This window comes from Lampetra fluviatilis, chromosome 27 (assembly GCF_964198595.1).
Source record: "Lampetra fluviatilis chromosome 27, kcLamFluv1.1, whole genome shotgun sequence".
Lineage (NCBI taxonomy): Eukaryota > Metazoa > Chordata > Hyperoartia > Petromyzontiformes > Petromyzontidae > Lampetra > Lampetra fluviatilis.
The window spans coordinates 6,724,779-6,744,332 of NC_136301.1; the positions used below are offsets into that span (position 1 = coordinate 6,724,779).

A 19,554-nucleotide genomic window follows, 5' to 3' on the forward strand; every position below is an offset into this window, starting at 1 on the left:
AAATGAGTGACAAACGGTTACTCACCAGTGACTCACGGCCTACCCGTACCCGGCCGCACCAGGGTCGCAAACGGGTAGCCGGGTATCGGGTAGGGTACGGGTATCGGGTACCCGGTTGCGACCTCTGCACGTGCAGCATTGAGGCTGCGACAGAGCCACCGTGCAGCGCGCTCGACCACGGCTCTCCTTCGTTCACGGAAGCACAAGCTTCACGATCACGGGGTGGACTGGCAACGTCGATATACGGCCACGCGTATTTCGCGGCTGCGTGTCGTACAAGATGAGCGCTTTTCCGGAACCACCACCACCGCCCCCCCCGAACGTTTCCACTTAAATACCAGAAACAGTTTTGAACGATGATGTACAAGATCGTGATGAAAGTGACAGTTCCCCTCCAAGGGATGTCACGATTCTTTTTTGGCAATTGAATACAAGTGCTATTTTTAAAACGCACAAAAGCGGGCGATTTTTTTTATTAACCCAACAGCGGGAATGATTTACGCATCGATAAAAAAACTCCATCGGTTATTAATGAAATTAGCCTAAGTTAAAGAGACGAACAGGCAAAAGAAATTGCCATAGCACGCTTGATTTTTTTATCTCTGTCGCAACAAGGGAATTGATCGCCGGGCCTTCAATCCTCCGCACTGGTGCGTGCGTGCGTGTTTAAAGAACAAATAAATAATATTCAACGTCTGCAGCCCCCGCAATGCGGATCACGCAACTCTGACCCCTTTTACGTACATACACATCGTGACTCACCGTAAAAAAAAAACATGATTATATATTGTAAAACAAAAAAATGGACTCACGTTGTACAATTATTCAGAAACGTTTGATGTTACAGCCACACCATCACCACCACGACCATCACCACCAACCAACGCTTATCGTACCTCGCTGCATGTGCGAAAATGGACTATATATATACAACCGAAATAAACATTTGACAAGTTTATAAGCGTCATCGCTTAAAAACAATGTTTTTGAAAACAATTGTTTACTCCTATGGTATATATAGATATCTTTTGTAAATGTAAACAATTAAAAGCAAACAATAAAAAACACGTTTTGTATGTACACAAGTCAGATTATAATCATTATAAATCAAGTCGTGGTCTGTGAAACCAACTCCCATCATATTTGTAAACTAAAGACGTTCATTTCTTTCTTTCCTTGCTATATATAAAAAAAAACATTGAAAATAACAGGAAGTCTTAACTGCGTGATTATGCCTCAGTAAAACGCAGGTGACCTCAAAATAGTGCGAACGACTCTGTTGTCCACAACGCCAGAGAGGAGAGAAATATGTCCACGGCTTTTGGGTGTGATATGGAACGGCGTCCCTGTCGACGGGGATATGGCCGAGGTAACGCTGCCTTTTTTGTGTTTAGATTGTTGTCCTTCCCCCGTACCTCCGATTAGCGCGGCTGGCTATGTACGGTGCGAAAGAAGTTCAACGTACGTACAGGGCGAAGGGTTTGTCACGTGTAAAACTGACTTTCCTTGCTATCAAGTTCTCCCCATGAACACCTCATACTCGGCAGATGCTTCCTGATTTTCAGAAGAAAAAAAAATCATGTGAAAAATCGAGCCTAGATACAGCATTTCGTGCTAGTAGTTTCAGATTTCACAATATTATTGTTGATAACGTTTTTTGGGGGGTTAGGTCACGTAAATGTAAAAGTGTCGTACACCCACCTCCACCCGCCACAGCCAATCTGTAAGGTTTGTCACGTGACCAAAACGAGACAATTGGTTACTGATTTTAAGCTTTCGTGACTGCAGGGATTCATATTCTTGGTTCTTTCGGTAAAGTCACGAAGAAGGGAAATAATAAAATAATAAAAATATAAAAAAATAAAATTCTCACGACGCTTCGACTGCAACACAAGCAATCATCATCAGGTGTGAAATCCACAGCAAGAAAATTTGGGGAAAAAACGCCACTTTTTTACAATTTTCTTGCTGTGGATTTCACACCTGATGATGATTGCTTGTGTTGCAGTGGAAACGTCGTGAGAATTTTATTGTTTTATATTTTTATTATTTTATTATTTCCCTTCTACGTGACTTTACCGAAAGAACCAAGAATATAATTGGTGACTGCTTCAACACCGCCGGTGTGTTGCAGAGCAACCAATCAACACTTACGACTGAGCGCGACGTTTCGCTGGTGATTGCAACCAGCGTCACCCTTTCAGATTGTTTCGAAAACACGAGTTCCCTTCTGTACTTTTCCCAGAAAAACAAGTCGTGTCTAGTGGCATGGAGTAACACGAATGACGCGAGAATTATCAAATATCTGCAATATCCCTTTCAACATCCTAGAATCCAAAACCCTCGATATAATCCAATATTCGCCCCTAGCCCCCACATCCTCCCACACTCACAAGTCGTAATGTCTCATCTCCCTTTTATTCACTGGAGGGGAGGCATAATAAATGTATGAATGTTGAACTTCTTTCGCACCGTACGTAGCCAATCGTGCGAATCGGAAGTGCGGGGGAAGGACAACAAACGAAATACAAAAAAAGCAGCTCTGAAGAAATCAGTTTGTCAATATAGACGATTTAAAAGTGCATAGCTCCGGTGGCTTCCTAACATCGGAAGGAAGAGCGTGACAGACGTTCGCAGAAGCGCATCTGAAAGCGCGCGATGCAGCGACCGTCTTTGTCCGATGGCTTAGCCAAAAGCCGCTGCGAGGATGACCGGAGTTTGCGTGATGGTTTATGCTCTTGGACGAGAACAGCAAGAACACCATTGGTACCTCATTTGTCAGTAAAAAATATGATAATTGGTTTTTACCCTTTTTTACCCCGAGCTCTCATACTCTGATGGTACATTGTCTTTGAGTTGTGCGCCTTTTGGCGTCATCTGGTCCAACCCATGTGAGACTAGGCTCTAAGGAAAGCTGTCTCGGGTGTGGACCAATCAACTTCAAGGACAGTGCATACATTATTAGAGTTGTGTTTTTTGTTTGCATTATGACTGCAGGTATTGTGGTTTATGCAAACATGACTCCTCGTAAAAAAGGTGTCAGTTTGTTGCCAGATAAAAGGGTAAAAAACCAATTATCATACGAGATCAGCAAGGTATTGATGGTTCAAAATGCCAGGCGGGGAGGGAATTCCCTTCGCTGATACCGAGGTCTCATCACGAAAGACCTCTGACCAAGGCCCTTTGAACAATGAGCATATTACAGGGCACGTTTCCTATTGAGATAATATTGTGTGGATTAGCACGTCAACTAATTATGAAAATTTAACGAGAAGGATTTTGAATGACCCTCATACACAAATATTGTCTTGTGCAATTATATTCAAATCCTGAGTGCGACATCACCACGAATGCGTTCAGCAAGTAGAGCGTATCCAATTTGTTATTTAGAGATTGGAACAGATCTGTAAACAATATTTTCATCATCAAGAACAAGCAAAGGGGACGTACAAGGTAAGCAACAACAACAACAAGTTTGAAAATTAAACATTTTTGATCCGGTAAACTTTGAGAATACAATGAAAGTCAAAGATACGCGGTTGTAGTTTTTTGTTTGTTATCTGCGTCACTCTCTTTTCTACATATTGGGTTTGGGAGATGGCCCACCACCTTCTCGGTGTGGCCCACCAGTTACGCGTTTCCCCGTGACCTTAAAACACAACTGATACCGACACCTAGGCATTTAATCGAATCCTACATACGATCAGTTGAGCTAAATGCTGAGAATGCTCTTGTTAAGGGCCAGAAAGTGATCGGACGTGGTATTCGAACGTACAAACTAAATTAAAACGACGCGAACTCTCTTTATCTCTCTGCTGAAGCCCTTTCGTCTTGGCCAGCAGCAGACCTCAACATTGGCATTTGGCTCCTGAACCGTACTGCTGCTGCTATCGTGCGCAAGCATAGAATATAATCTACAAATTCGGTTTGCTGCAGGAGTCGGTTGAATCTACAATGACCACTATTATCCGCGGACCCACCAAATATCGACAAATATCGACAGAGCCGAAACACCAATTAATCGCAACTGGGAATTATTATTGTTTCCATCAACGAGGTCACACGGTCGTGATGACTTTACGGGACTGCCTCTTGCTGTTGGGAGGGGGTAAAGGGTTAGGATGACTGATTTGACGAGCGGTGGTGCACCCAGTGCCGGATGATCCTCGTAGCAAAAGTAGCTACATATGCTACGGGCCCCGCACTTTCAAGGGCCCCGCTCTAAATGCTTTCAAGCTATCAATTCCGGTTCAGTGATTTTGCACTTGCTCTATTACTATAGTACTATACTGCCTTAAACTTTAAAGAACAACTGGGTGTTTAAGGTTAGTGATTTGTCGTATTATCTGGCTGTATAGCAAATAGAAAACTACAATTACTTTACTACGCAAGTAAAAAATGTGTGTTTTAATATTTACGTGTTTTTTTATTTTATTTATGGCCCCTTTATAACATATGCTACAGGCCCCGCACTTGCTTCATCCGGCACTGGGGTGCACAGACGTAACGCGACTCTCCCAACGAATGACAAAAATGACACGACAATCAAAAGAAATGTTACACGTATAAATACGTGTAACATTTCATTCCACCCCCGTTCAAAATGACGCAGTGTGTTTTAACCCCCACCTAACTTGTATGACTCACCGCAATGGGGTTTTCGAATTTTCGCAGCATAAACACGGTCGACGTACGTGGTCATATTTGCATAAAGCAGGCTGGAGCGACCGATGTAGGAGTCTGATGCGAGTTGAGCGCAATTACATAACAGTGACATTTTACATCAAATGTAGATAGATGTGTGCGTACGTAGATAGATAACGCGTGTGGCTGTCTCTTGTGAATTTTAAAAATATATATGTACACACACAAGCGGGTCTTGAATCAATTCCGCTTACATAATTTAGACATTTGCGGTCGATTCAATATTTCATCCCGAGCTAGAAATCCTCTCTACGGTTGGGTGTGCACGCACGCACGCAAGTTCTTCCAACCCATCGGCAGAAATGGGTAACTCGACGCATAGTTTTTGAAGCGTGCGTCTACGCACTTTAATCCCTGCCCACAGCGCTCGCCCATCTCCACTACGGTCACAACCCCCCCCTGCTCCCGCTAAACAAAACGTAGACCGCAACTGATGTTGGCCAACAAAAACAATTTCCGATGCGAAAAACATTTCTGCAAATGACTCAATGGGGATCACGCACGTAGCAACATCGCCCCCCCCCCCCCCCGGGCCCCTACCGCGACAAACTTGGCAGGACCCTCCTGAAAAAGAGTCTCGAGACTCAGTGAGGCTTTGCACGTCCGTACGTTGAACTTCTTTCGCACCAACGTACGTAGCCAACCGTGCTAATCGGAGGCGCGGCGGAAAGACGACGACAAAAATGTAAAAAAAAAATTGTGATTTTAGGCTGCACAGAGAATCATTGCCACCAAATCCACAATGCCTTGCAGATTTATCCTACTACAACCAGTCGTGGAAGTATAACCTGCAATAGCGTGCATTAGCCCTACAGCGTGACCATTATGTAAAAGAAGGGACCATTTCAAAACTCAGGGGCGCCGGACAGACTAACCGACGATACGATCTACTTTTGTCTACGGCGCATTCCGCTCTCGCTCACACTCCCGACGACGCGCAAGAGGAGACGCTGAACAACAACAACAACAACAAAACGCCAATGGTGTTTAACATTGCACGAACATCACTGGACTTCGCACTAACAATTTTGAAGGAGGGGGGGGGGGGGCCGGCTTTGGGGGGGAACTGACCATTTAGCGGGGGGAGGGGGGCGGTTGGGGGGAGGGCGACTGCCTTACATGCCCATCTGCCCAGCAGAGCGCAACTTATATAGAGGAGCATCAAGTAGCAAGGCGCCGCAGATGTTAACTCCCTCGCCTGGCATGGAGGAGGTCGTGGGTTCGATCACCACCCTGACGCCTGCTGCTGTATATTTGGAGTTTGCATGGATTTTTTCCGAGTCCTCTGGTTTTCCCTCCACATTTAGAATCAACGCGCGCTTACAGTAATTGGCTGCTCTTAATTTCCACGCGATAAGCCAACTTCGTTGAGCTATCATTTGTGGCCAGGTCGCTTCTGAAAAAGTGCTATAAAGCTCAGTCGGCCTTACCTGGAAAAATAAAAAATAGTTTTTAAATAGTTTAGAGGACACGAATGCACCGGTTTCACCCTTTTGAGGAATCGTCGGTAAGGTTTACATGCACTGCTTCCCTTCCGCCATGATAGTGTCGAAGGCCGGCACGTAGCCTGAACGTCGCTTCTTGAACCCGCGACGCGTGCATCGAATCGTGCGCGTGCTCCACAACGTACAAGGACGTATTGGCGGTACACCGGTGCAGCGTAGCAGACCGGTCCTCATAATAGAGTCTAAAATAAAATTAGCTTCACTGACATTTCTGTCTTCTGACTGCTTCGACATCACGACAAACTGCTTGCGGTGACGCGCCCCACCCGCCCTGCAAGGGTTGCGAATTGCGGGAAAATACCGTGCACCTGTGTAACCGCCAAAACGTTTGAACGCTCCGTGGTGTACGCAACTGGGTTCACGTCACCTCCATCGAGCAACTGAAGAGGTGTGACCATTCACTGAAGGATGACCAAGTGCGCTTTCTCCCCACCTCGGTCGTCAAATCAGGCGGAGCGTGCTGCAGCCGGCCACCGGGAACCCAGCAACATCCCGAGGCAGTGCTGGTGGAGGTGAAATGAGTCGGACACCCAGGATACGAGGTGGCCTTAGAGAACCGGTTACAGTACGCGTGTATGTACGTTGAACTTCTTCCTCGCCGTGGTGTGTTCTTGTACCAACCCGGTCGGCCGAGTTCGATTCCCAGCTAACGGCTGACGTGAGCGGCGAGTCGTTACGTGAACTGGTGGAGCCTACTAATCGCGTATCTGCATTTCCCATAAATATGCTAAATTCTTCTTGATATGCAAATTATTTTGTCAAGGCGCTCTTCACCCCTCCATCCCAGCTTAAATAGTCGCTCCAAGCCTGGGGCTTGTCATTCAGACTCTGTCTCCTCGACAGACCTGTTCTCCACCTGAGGACGGCTACTTGCGTTGTGGCCGAAACGTCGTGAGAATTATTTTATTATGTTTTATTTTTATTATTTTATTATTTCAATTCTACGTGACTTCACCGAAAGAACCAAGAAGATGGTGGAGCCTTGCGCGCGCGCACACACACCCAACCCCTTCCATCCGCAACCGGCATTAAACAGCGCGATGAAGTGCGGTCAAGCGACCGCGGCCAACCTGGCGTGGGAGGGCCTTCATCCAGCCGTGGATTGGCAAATCGGCCATGATAGATATATCTACGCAACGTGTGTGCGTGCGTGCGTGCGTGGCCCAAAAGTTGTTTTTCACATCTCGGGTCCCCCCGAACCAACCGTTTTTTTCGACGGTCATCAATGATTACAGGGATAAAAAATAAACTTCAGAGCATAACGGGAATATTTTTTTGGTTGTTTTGTGTGTTTTTTCTAGCTGCCGGAATGGGATGAGAAGAGACGCAAATTGCAACTAGGATTTTTTTTCTCTCTCTCCATTTCAAGTGCCAGCCTCACCGTCACCCCCCCCCCCCACCCCCCAAACTCATGTTATCTGGTCACAATATTACTCAATAACTTATTAGTCTATGGGCAATGTTAGCCTCGGGGCGATGTTAGTCCGTCTCTCCAAGGGCCGCGTCCTTTGCCAAAGACGCCGGCGATCGTGGACTTCCGCTGGGCTTTGCCCGCGATATTACCCGAGAGCACTGCATGGAGATTCACCTTGTCCGTAACAAGGACGAGATGAGCGTTGTCCCAGAAGACCCACTCATCCGTGGTGAAGCCAATGGATCGGGCGTAATGGGTGCGTCTGCGTACAATGGAGGCGGCTCCCTCTCGAGGGCGACACAGAGCTGTCATCCCACAGATTGCTGTGGACGGGACAAAAGCGGTTGCCTCAACGCCTCCAGGAGATCGCAGGAAAGATCAAATGCGCTCCCGCAAGTGTTACTCGAATCCCAAGAAGTAATGGATAAAAGGAAGAGCTGATGTGCAGATGACATACATCGCTGATAAGATACCCCCCCCCCACCACATATTAACAGGAGTGATGCGTACATTAGGTCGTCAAAAAAAAAACAGCCGGAATATTTCAGCATGTGAAATTTCGTCTTGGCCTCAATACATTTTTGTCCAGTTAATGGGGCTGGGGGAATCGTTATTTGCAAGGGAGGATACTTAAACGTTTTTTTTTTAGCTTAACGTGACTTTCTACAAGTGCCGGTGTCGTGATTTCGCTGAATTAAATTACGTTTGTCAGTGCATAGAGGATATCGTATGTGCAAGACATGCATGCATGCAATTGTGATGTTAACCCATTCCTTTCCTCGATTTGATTCCACTCTCACCGACATTGTGTTTGCGATAAATTTCCCACTTAAGTTCCACCGAATGCGGTGGTACTTCGTAGAGGTCCACTTTCCCTCAGCACCCAAGAAGCTCGGGGCATAACCCCACCACAGTGGCAAGTTCCACAAAGTGGCACAACAAAAAAACAAAAACAAAGAGTGCAAACCCATCCCGAGCGAAAATGCATTTCAATTCAATTCTGTGTCCAAAGGCTGCAAAAGGTTCAGGTCGAGGCTAGGCCGCACGCGCGGGGTGCAGACGTTCACCCAATCAAGATCGCATCACGGCGCCACGCTTTGCACGACCCCCAAGCTCGAGCCGAGCGGCGACTTCGCGCCTCGTCTCAACGAAGCTTCGGGTCAAAGCCGAGCACCAACGCTTTGCTTAAAGCGCACGCCCACCTTACCCGGGGCACGTCTACACCGCCTACACGAACAACCGCAATGGAGTCTGAGTTTAACCAAAGACTATCACCGCCCCTCCTCCCGTGCCCCGTTCGCCAAGTTTGCTAAGTCTCCCCGGGGCTATCCTTTCCCATGGCGGTTTATTTTCCCGACTTGGCTCGCTCCGTTTACACCGCGGCGGGTGAGTGAAAAGCGTCAAGAGGACCTCTAGATGGTGGAGACGTAGCAGTCTACCGGCTCACTGTCCCGGTGACAGTTGCCCGGTTTGGTGGCGATGAGCTGCTCGTGGCTTGCCAAAAGCGTGGAGCTCGTCGTGCAGGCCTCGCTGGAGGGACTCATCGGGCCCGACTGTGACACGGAGATGCCCGACGTCGTGATGGCCTCCGAGGAGGCCGCCTGGCTGCCGGCGCTCTTCGTTTTGACCTTGCCGCATTCGCTTATCTCCCGCTCGCTCACGGACTTCACCATTTCCTTCAGCTCGTCCAGGCTGTCCTCGAACGCCAGCCGGTACGTGTCCTGGAAGGAGCTGCTGCGGTTGTCCAAGTTGAACACGCTGTCGATAAAATCCGAGAACTGCCGCACGTCCGGGCTGGGCGCGCACACGCGCTCGCTGCTGCGCGAGCACGGCGCGCAGTTCACTTTGCCGTTCTCGTTCGCGAGGCCGCTCACCAGGTCCCCCTTCAGCGCCTCCACGCCCCCCTTGGGGGGCTGCACGTTGACCGGCGCCGGCCGCCGCCGGTCGCCGACGTCGGACGAGTCCCTCGCCGCGCCCGTCCCCCCGCCGCCTTCTTCGCCGCCGCCGCCGCTGTAGTCGTCGTCGTAGCCGCCCCCCAGGGCCTCCGGAGACTTTCTCGAGACGGCGTCGTGGGGCGCGGCCTCGCTGCGCGAGCTCAGCGAGGGGTTCTCCTCGGGGATCACGGGGTCGACGTAGTAGCAGGGCGGCTCGTCGCGCTCCATCACCACGCGCAGGCTGGGCGAGCTGCGCACGCTGCGGAAGCCGGAGGAGCGCCGCGAGTCGAAGCTGCCGATGGAGTCGTTGTCCGAGAGGCTCTCGACGGTGGCGAGCGGTGCCCGCCGCTCGTTGAGCTCCGCGACGAGCTGCTCGCGCGTGTCCCTCAGCAGCTGGTCGACAGCGGCGGCGCGGCCCGATCCCACCTCGCGCTCCGCCGGGTGCGTGTACTCCCACGACAGCTCCGACTCCTTGTTGCTCCTGCAAGGCCGAGCGGAGCGCGCGGACGTAATCGTCGCGGGGCAACCGTGGTTTGGCATAGTGATAATTAAAAAATATTAAAACATATTTTTTAAAAATATACAAAAACGGTGATTTCCTGCCTGAATGGGCAGTGCACATACGTATGCTGAACTTCTTTTCACGCCGTACGTGGACAAACCGTGCTAATCGGAGATGCGACCGTGCTAATCGGAGCATTGAGGGCGCAGCTCGTCTTCTGTCTATAGCCCTGAGCAGACAGAGGTGGAAAATTCCGTGGTAGGCACGAGTTTATCCACAGGATAAATGTCCACAACAACATGATGCGAATATTTAATCGATCCCGGGGGGGATGATGGGGCTGAATCCACCCGCCCCTTCACCCAACGCGAGATATGAACTCACAATCGTCTGATTAAGAACCGCTCACTCTCCCGCTGAGTCACCTAGCCGGCTATTTGATATATATATCAAGGTTAATCCACAACCTCAGCGTTGATCTCTAGGTGATGGGGGCAATACTGTCGCCCCACTGGAAGCTGCACTCCAAACTCTCTCGCTGTTCTTCCCCCGCACCTCCGATCAGCATGATTGGCTCCGTACGGCGCGAAATAAGTTCAACGTACGTACATATTTCTCTGTGTGCCGATGTACGTCTCTCTCTCTATGTATCTCTGTGATATCTGTCTCTACTTAAATGTCTGTCTATATGTCTCTGGTTCTGTGCTTTATCTCTCTCTCAAATTTAGCATTCTCGGAAAGAACGTAATCAACCAGGTAGGGTGTTGACTGTTATGTTATCCGACTCTCTGTTGTATTACATTACATTTATAAGTATACTAGATTTGTGTTTCTATTTCATTTATACCTGATGATGATTGCGTGTGTTGCAATCGAAACGTCGTATGCTAGTATTTAATTTATTATTTTCTCTTGATACGTCACTTTACCGAAAGAACCAAAGAGTAATTCCTGCTGTCACAAAAGCTCCAAATTAAGTTTGTACATAATATGTAGTGCAATAGCGCCGGCTGGTGGACAGCAGTGGCAGTTGTAGTGGACAGGCAGCACACACGCCGGTGAGGGCGTGGGCACAATGTGTGTGGCAGAGGGGAGGAACTAGGGCAAGGGTCACAGAGGACCCCATCTGGAGGCCCCTGGAACCTGCTGGTGGCTTCGAGAAGGGAGGCGCGGTCAGGGCGGAGCCAGGCCGCGCTGGGAGCATAAAAGGAGACGAGAGCGGGGGGCTCAGGGCTGCCGGTTCTGGGAGTGGACTCATCTCATCGTTGCTGTCGTCTCGTCGCTAAACGTCTCCGCTAGATATTGCGCTACAAGATAGTAGTTGGCTCTCTCAGTCAGCGCCGTCAGTGTTAGACGGCTAGTGTTGTGTCCAGGCTAGGCTGAGCTACTGTGGAGAGCGTGCGGACGAGATCGTGAAAGTTGCCAATGAAAAAAGTGCCTCTTAGAAACTCTGTCTCTGAATCGTTGACACTGCACACACACAGACTCACACAGCGACCCATAGTTTGTTGTCCTTCCCCCGCTCCTCCGATCGGCACGGTTGACTCCGCACGGCGCGAGAGAAGTGCAACGGACGTACGTACAACACACGAAGCGGCGCGCGTTTACCTGAGGCTGAGATCGCTCTTGCGCTCCGCCGTGTTGTTCTGCCCGAGGCAGGCATTGGGGTCCAGGTCCATGGTGGGGCTCACCATGATCTTGGCGGCTCCCAGCAGCGCCGTCTTGCCCTTGTTGTAGTTCTCCAGCACCTGGTTGTGCCGACGGAAACAACCGCGCGGTGAACGCCGATCTCGACGGAATGGAGCACGAAACCCACCACCCTCCCCCGCCCCGTCTTGCCGCGACGGCGCCGAAGCGTTACCGCTGCGCCACAACCCTGGAAGGCCCGTTTGCGAAAGGAGCGTGGCAGCAACCGAGCGAGTGAACGCGCGGGCCCTGGGGTAGCGGCCGCGTTACCTTGTGCATGCCGTCCATGACCACGTGGGCCAGGTGCTCGTGCAGCATGGCCGGGGAGATCACCACCTCGTGGAAGCTCTTGTTGTCAGCCCACAGCGCGTGGTACGTGGGCTCCTCCTGTTTCCAGCAGCTGCACCAACCGGTGGACAGTGACAAAGATACACCCATAGAGCCTTTAACAAACTGTTGGGGCACGTGCTGCTAGCGAGGGTGGGGAGGCGGGGGGAAGGGAGGGGGGGGCGACAGGGGTGGATTCATCGTTACGTTCGCTGCAGAGAATGTAACGAGAGCCTCACCCCCACCGCGCCCTCCACAACCTCCTGTATACCAGGCAAGGGAGTTAACATCTCGCCACTCCATATCAGCAGCAGCAAGAATATTAACATTGACAGCAACTTCAACAGCAGCAGCAAAGACAGCAACTTTAAAAGCGTATTGTAGTTGGGAAAAGTAAATAAAATTGGATGTAATTTTTTTTTTAAGTAGCGGAATTATCATTGCAGGGGTGGCCTCCAGTCCGAGCTGCACCATGTCACGTTTCACATTTCGGTTGGCGTACCAGGTGTCAGGCGGGTGGTTGTGCACCACGTGGACGATGTTCCCCGGCGGGTACAGCGGGATGGAGGAGCACGGCGTGAGGGACATGTCGCTGTGGAAGCTGCCCAGCTTGTTGTTCACCATGTGGTTCGCCTCCGCCTCGGTGAGGAGCTCCGACTTCCGCAGGCATTTGGTGCCCCCCACGATGATCCTCCACTGCGGGGCGGGCGGGGGGGGGGCGGCGACGACGACAAGGAAGGAACGTACCCTCCGATTAGCACGGTTAGTTACGTACGGTGCGAGAGAAGTTTAACGTAGGCACATACAACGAGGGCTTGGTTAGGATGGCGGCCACGAGCTGGAATTTTTTTTTTTTTTAACGACTCCGGCACTTGGCGTCCAGCCCTTCGAAACCCTACGATGACAACGGGGGAAAGAAAGAAAGAGAAAAAAATGAAAAAAAAAAGTTTAAAGTATGAGCGGCAGACGCAGCTGTGCTGCCGCAGAGCGAGTAACAACGGTCCGCCATCAGGGCCATGCGTCCCGCTCGGACACACGCGGCGCGCGAGCAGCGGCGGCGAGAGTCCGTCGACCGCGGATCGTTGGCCTCACCGGGGCCCCATCGTCGGACCCACGGGCAGGAGGTCGGTGATGATGATGAGGATGATGGAAAACGATCATTCCAACCGACATGTGAGGGATTGCCGAAGGAGGGGACTTGGCACGTCTGCCGGTGTTACAGCAAAGCAAGGGAGTGCTTGACGTAACGGTTGTCACTCCTCTGCACATACGTATGTTGAACTTATTTCGCGCCGTACGTAGCCAACCGTAATCCTCCAGCGTGCCATCCCGATACCCGTGAACCCTGTTGTCCACAGGGGTCAGCCCACTTGTTATTCATTCTCTCATTCGCAGCGCCCAGAACATGTGACGACCATGTGCGCACGACTACTGATGACGTGAACGCTAGGTAATTAATGAATAAATCTGCGGAGCGGCTGTGATATCCGCGCCCGAGATGAGAGTTCTAGGCGAGGGCGCGGAGCCAAGACGCTCCTTGGCAGCTTTACCCGTGGCATGCCATGTGCGAGGCGCGCAAGACGGCACCCGGGAAAAGCTGCACAATGAAAGTCTGAAACGCGTAAACCACGGAGATGTATTTACTGTAAATCTAACTTACGCGTGAGCCCCTATCCCAGAAATGTGACTGCTAATGTAATCTCCCCGCAGCTAAGCGGCTCGTTGCGCAGAACTTGGAAAGCCGCGGTGACAGAAGCAGCTGCCATGACAATTCCGGGACGAGGCCTTAGAGGACAAAGAGACCTTTTGCACGAGATCGGCGAGTCCTTTTCTTAACGTCTCCGAACGTAGCAGAAATTATCACTGTATGCGCGAGGGGCCCCATTCGCACCTTCACGAAATGTCAAGACGCGAATTCTCCATGGCGATGATTCCCTGTCGTCGACCGCGCAGACATCGCTCAGACATCGCACGAAAGGAGGAGGGGGATGATAAGGAGGAGGATCTACAGTGTTAGGAGCTGGGTTTTTTTTTATAAAAAGTATGACAACAGCACCAGCCAGACGGGTCGGCGAGACCACCAGGAGATGTGTGTTTCACGAGGTGAGAAAAGGGCATGTCCATCAATCAGAATTGCCTTGCATGCCAACATCAAGATATTGAAATTGATGCCTCCTTTCACTGGAAGCCAGTCAAATGTTTCCACAGTTGGAACGATGCACTGCTGTTATGTCCTTACTCTGTGGATTTTATGCATGTATGTTGACTTTTCTGCGGCTGTCCGGAATGCTCTTCCTTCCCGATATTCGGATGCCACTGAAACTCTGCACTTTTACATCATCAAAATTGAAAACGCCTTTCTTTAGAGACTGCTTTTAGTGTTTAGTTTGTTGTCCTTCCCCCGCGCCTCCGATTAGCACGTGTGGCTACGTGTGGGTGCGAAAGAAGTTCAACATACATATAATTAGTTTAACGTCGGTTTTCGCGACCAATATTACCCATAAGAGGTTTTTGGGTTAGATCGCGAAAAATAAAAAATGTGTTGTTAAACCCACCACCACCTGACACAGCCAATAAGTAAGGTTTGTCACGTAATCGAAACGTGACAATTCGGCCCTAGTACAGCACACCGGTGTGTTGGAGAGTAAACGCACAACATCTCGAATTTGAATTGTGAATATTGTTGGTTTACTCTCGAACACAACGGTGTGCTGTACTAGTGATGTGACTGACTTGGGGACGTAACTTCTTGGAGGCAATTCTTGAATTAAACATCGAGCACACTGTTCCACAACGCTCTGTCTCTAGCTTGAACGCAACTCTAATCTGGTTGCTGGCCTACAACACAACGCTAGCCGTCTGACACTGACGGCGCTGAACTAAGACAGCCAACTACGTCTAGCAGCGCAATTATCAAGTGGACGATGACAGCGACGAAGGTACAAGACGACAGCGGCGATGGCGACGATCTTCAACAGCAACGACGACGTCAGGGGTCCCACTCCAAACGACAGCCCCGAGCTCCCGCTCGAGGTCCCCTTTTATCCTCCCAGCGTGGCCTCGCTCCGCCCTGACCACGCCCCCCTTCTGGAACCTACTAGCGGGCCTCTCGACGTGTCCCTTCCGTAACCTTTACCCTAGATCCCTCTCGGGTCTATCACGTGGCCTGCTGTCAGTCAGAGCTGCTTCAAGCTGCAGATCCTCTTCCCTGACAACAGCCAGCGCTATGCTACGTAGTGACCAATTCTATATCACTACACTAGCAATGAATTTGAATGCATTGTTTGCGTGTTTGCGTTACTAGTTGGCTGTGTCGGGTGGTGGTGTGTTTAACGACACATTTATATTTACGTGATCTAACCCAAAAACCTGTATTGCGGATACACACTTGATAATTGTTTTGTTTCAGCTACGAGCAGCTGCACGTGCTGATGTTGCAGCCCGGCGCAGTGGTATCCCCGCGCTGCAAGCCACACTCTGTCTCTCTCTCGCAGCCCTGCTACAATAGCTTCGAGCACAATGTTTAAAAATGTATATCTTGGGCATAGGGCCGTTTGCTCTAATGCCCTCCAGATCATATCAACTAATGGAATCAGTCTCCTCGCTACCACTATACTGTGATTGAATACAGGTTTTTTTTGTTTCTTTTATAAAAATAAATTATGTACAAGTGCCTTGGAGGCATTAAACGATGCATCAATTCGTTGATTAGAATTGATTCTTACGCTCGCGGGAAGGATGCATCGAATCGCGCAACACCGCACAGCGATCTGTCACGCTTTCCGTCCGCATGCGTCCGAAGCAAACTCCGCATTCCACTCGAGATGACGCATGCACCACAGAGCAGAACAGGATCGATTCCTGAATGAAAATCGTCACCCCGATTCGTGACAATTCATGGCATCATCGACGGGATGGTGGCGGGGAGGGGGGTGAAAGCGAGGAAATCCTCGCGTGCCAGTGGTTAACGCCTTTAGCGCATGTGGCAATGCAGCCTTGCGCATGCAGTGCAGCTGCACTATACGAATTCTAGATTTGAAGCTTTCGTGACTGCAAGGATTCATACTCTTAGTTCTTTCGGTAAAGTCACGTAGGTAAAAAATGAAATAAAAATTAATAAAAATAAAACAATAAACGTCGTGATTTTATTGTTTTATTTTTATTAATTTTTATTTCATTTTTTACCTACGTGACTTTACCGAAAGAACTAAGAGTATGCACTATACGAACACAATTTTTTTTTTATTTGCGTTACATCGTGTAAATATAAATTGTGTCGTTAAACCCGCCACCAGCTGACGCAGCCAATTAGTGAGGTTGCGTCGCGTAAACGAAACGCGCGAATTGGTTAATACTTCAGCGCACTCCCGGTAGTGTGTTGGAGAGTACAGCCCGCAATTGGGGCTCTTCATCTCTCCGATGAGGATTCGCCGATGCTCCCAACCACCCACAGTGTGCACGGGGACACAGCGGGGCAACGGTGGAGGCTGAACTGCACACCCTCGTCGTGGCTTCAATGTGCTCGTCTGGCAGTGTGGCGAGCAGGCGCGGAAATGGCACCTTCGATTTGAGTTCAGAAGCAAACGTGGACTTATTTAGACTGCGGTGTAGAGTCCAAGTGAACGACGCGAAAACTGCAATGCACGGTGGCAGAGGGCGGTGAGGAGGACTTCGTGCAAACATACGTACGTACGGACAGTTCGATGGGTTTACGATTGCTGACGATGGATAGATAGACGGATATTTTGCGTGCATCGTGGGTGGACTGAAAAGAAAACAAATGAACGGGTTCTGGAGAAAGCGGGTGTTGAAAGAAAACTGTTAGAGGTGATAAAATCAAGAAGGCTCAGCCTACTATGGTCATCTCATGAGAATTAAAAAAATGAAAATAATTTCATTTTATATAGTGTAATTCATGCAATTGCATCCCACGATGCTGCACATCAATTATCCAGTTCCGTACAGAAAAAAAAGCTAAAACAAATCCTCACTACTTAGCAAATAAAAAAAACAAAGCGAAGACATAAATGGAACTTGTTTGGAACAGCAGATTATGCAGGGCACAATGCCCGGTTCACGTGCGCGAGGATGACGAAGGACCACAACGGATGGATAACATCAGAGCATGGACGAGGCTCACGCTGGAACAGACAGTGAGGATGGCAGAAGTCAGTGGCGAAGGATTGCCTTCGGTGCGACGGCTGATGTCAATTACAGGAAAGGATAGAGGGGGGCTGAGGGGGGGGGAGCCAGCAACGAAGAGTGTGAGGCTCGCGATCGCGAAGGAGATTTTAATGGGTTCAATCCCTGGCCGTGGTCGGCTCGGCCTATTCACCCCCTCGGAGTGGGGGGACCCAAATGAGCGTCACCGGGCCCGTGTCGACGATTGCGAGTGGGCCGCGGGAGCGCTGGTATCGGGCGACGATTTTGAGTACCTTGGGCCTGTTGGTCCTTGTCAGCACGTCCAACAGCTGCCTGCGAAACGTCTCCAGCTGGGGCAGCCCAATCCTGTCAAAGCACAGCACAGACACCGCGTCGGCACCCCGTTCTGCGATCGTGGGAGTGGTGCACATAGAGGGGAGCGGTGGTGCAGCGGTTAGCGCTGCGCTGCGCTACGAACCCGGCGACCCGGGTTCGATTCCCGCTCGCGGCCAACACCAGCAGTGACGATTATCTGAACCGGTCCTGGGCCTCCCCCTAGGTCGACTCGGCCTCAAATGAGTACCTGGTGCGGTGTGTAAACATCGCCACTGGGGAGACAATGGCGGCCGGCGTGGTGCTGGCCACCCACCCCCTCGTGTGCCGTTCCGGCCTTCATAGGTGCTCGCTAACAGCACTTGCCCCTACAGTCTGTTAAGGCTACGCGGGGTATCTTTGTCTTTGGTGCACATTGTTACTGTGATAAAGATGACAAACGGATGGCTCGGCAGCCTGGCGTCCACGTCGGGGTAGAGTTAATAAATCAGCAGCCCCCTTTGCCGCACTCCGTCAGTGCCAAGCCTCAAAGCCTCGACGATCTCATGGCTCAATTACCCAGTCGCTTGCATCAGCCTCCTCGTTTCACCTCTTCCCCATTTCATCCCCATGCTCTGACGTTTTTTAAATATTAAACTATTTATTATTTTACCAGGTTAAGGGGCCACTGAGCTGTGGAGCTCTTCTTCAGAAGTGACCCGGCTATCACATATGACAGCTCGAGGAAGTGGCTTATCACGTAGAAGATGTACAGCAGTAACCAAATACTCTAAACGCGTTGTGACGTTGATTCTAAATGTGGGGGGGGGGGGGGGGGAAACCGGAGGACCCGGAGAAAAATCCACACGGCAATGGAGAGAGAGACACGAAATATACACATCAGGGTCAGGATCGAACCCACGACCTCCTGTATATCAGGCGAGGAAGTTGACATTACCGCCAGCGTGCTGCATTCAGACGCCTTAAAAATTATATTTTGTTACTTCTTTACGCAGCTTCCATATGCATATATATCACAAAGACAAAGATCCCCCGTAAAGCCTTCAACCGACTGTTGGAACGAGTGCTGTTAGCGAGCACCTATGAAGGCCGGCACAGCACACGAGGGGGTGTGGGTGGCCAGCACCACGTCCGGCCGCCTTTGTCTCCCCAGTGGCGATGTTTACACACCGCACCAGGTACTCATTTGAGGCCGAGTCTACCGAGGGTGGAGGCCCAGGTCCAGTTCAAATAATCGTCACTGGTGTTGGACGTGAGCAGGAATCGAACCCAGGTTGGTAGCGCGACGTACTAGCTGACAAGGCCGTAGCCATGGAGTCAACATTGGGGGGGACCAAATCTTCCAGGGGGTCTGGGGGCCCCCCCCAAAAAAAAAATCTATATTTTAAAACAAATTTCTTGCCTAAAATATTTTAAAAATTCACTAACACATGAGATGGACTTTTTATTTATTTTTTACAATAATGTCTAATAGTGTATTGTATTACATTGCTCTGTTTTTTCTTTTTTACCTTTTCTTGTTTCATTGCATGTAATGGCAGAGATTAGGGATTTATAAAGTACAACCATAACCACAATCATATAAACATAAATCTATTTTTTAGCAATATATTGGGGGGGGGACATTTTGAGCATATTTGAATATTGGGGGGGGGGGGGTGTGTGTCCCCCACAATATATAGTAAAATTACGGCCTTGCTAACCGATACACTACCGCTTCCCACGATGCACACACACACACAGCTCGCTTTGGTGTCCCCCGCAGGTATGAAACATCACTCAAACCAATCCATTATTAACTCCCTGAAATCAATCTACGTTTATAAAACAAATATTAAAGTTTACACACCCTGGGTTCTGTTTCATAAGAAATTGCATTTCCAAGCGGGTTTCTGTCAACCTGAAGGAGCTGTGTATTCATCACACCCGGCTCCCCGCTGCGTTGCGCGGCGCGCACGCAACAAGGCCGGCATTTCATCGTCGCGGCGGGGAGCATCAGAGCGGGCC

General features: G+C 50.0%; 1 protein-coding gene across 5 annotated transcripts in view; it reads right to left on the minus strand.

Moving 5' to 3' along the window:
• Positions 1-2,926: 2,926 nt before the first annotated feature.
• DAGLA (diacylglycerol lipase alpha) overlaps positions 2,927-19,554 on the minus strand; it is a 103,604-nt gene continuing 86,976 nt past the window's right edge. For all 5 annotated transcript variants that reach the window (XM_078869153.1, XM_078869154.1, XM_078869157.1 and 2 more), the window contains 5 exons: positions 17,508-17,580; positions 12,575-12,768; positions 12,016-12,145; positions 11,668-11,807; positions 2,927-10,038 (listed from right to left, as the gene is read on the minus strand). In XM_078869153.1, the coding sequence (XP_078725279.1) occupies positions 9,036-10,038; positions 11,668-11,807; positions 12,016-12,145; positions 12,575-12,768; positions 17,508-17,580 (1,540 nt within the window). In that variant the 3' untranslated portion in view covers positions 2,927-9,035. The remainder of the gene's footprint in view (positions 10,039-11,667; positions 11,808-12,015; positions 12,146-12,574; positions 12,769-17,507; positions 17,581-19,554) is intronic.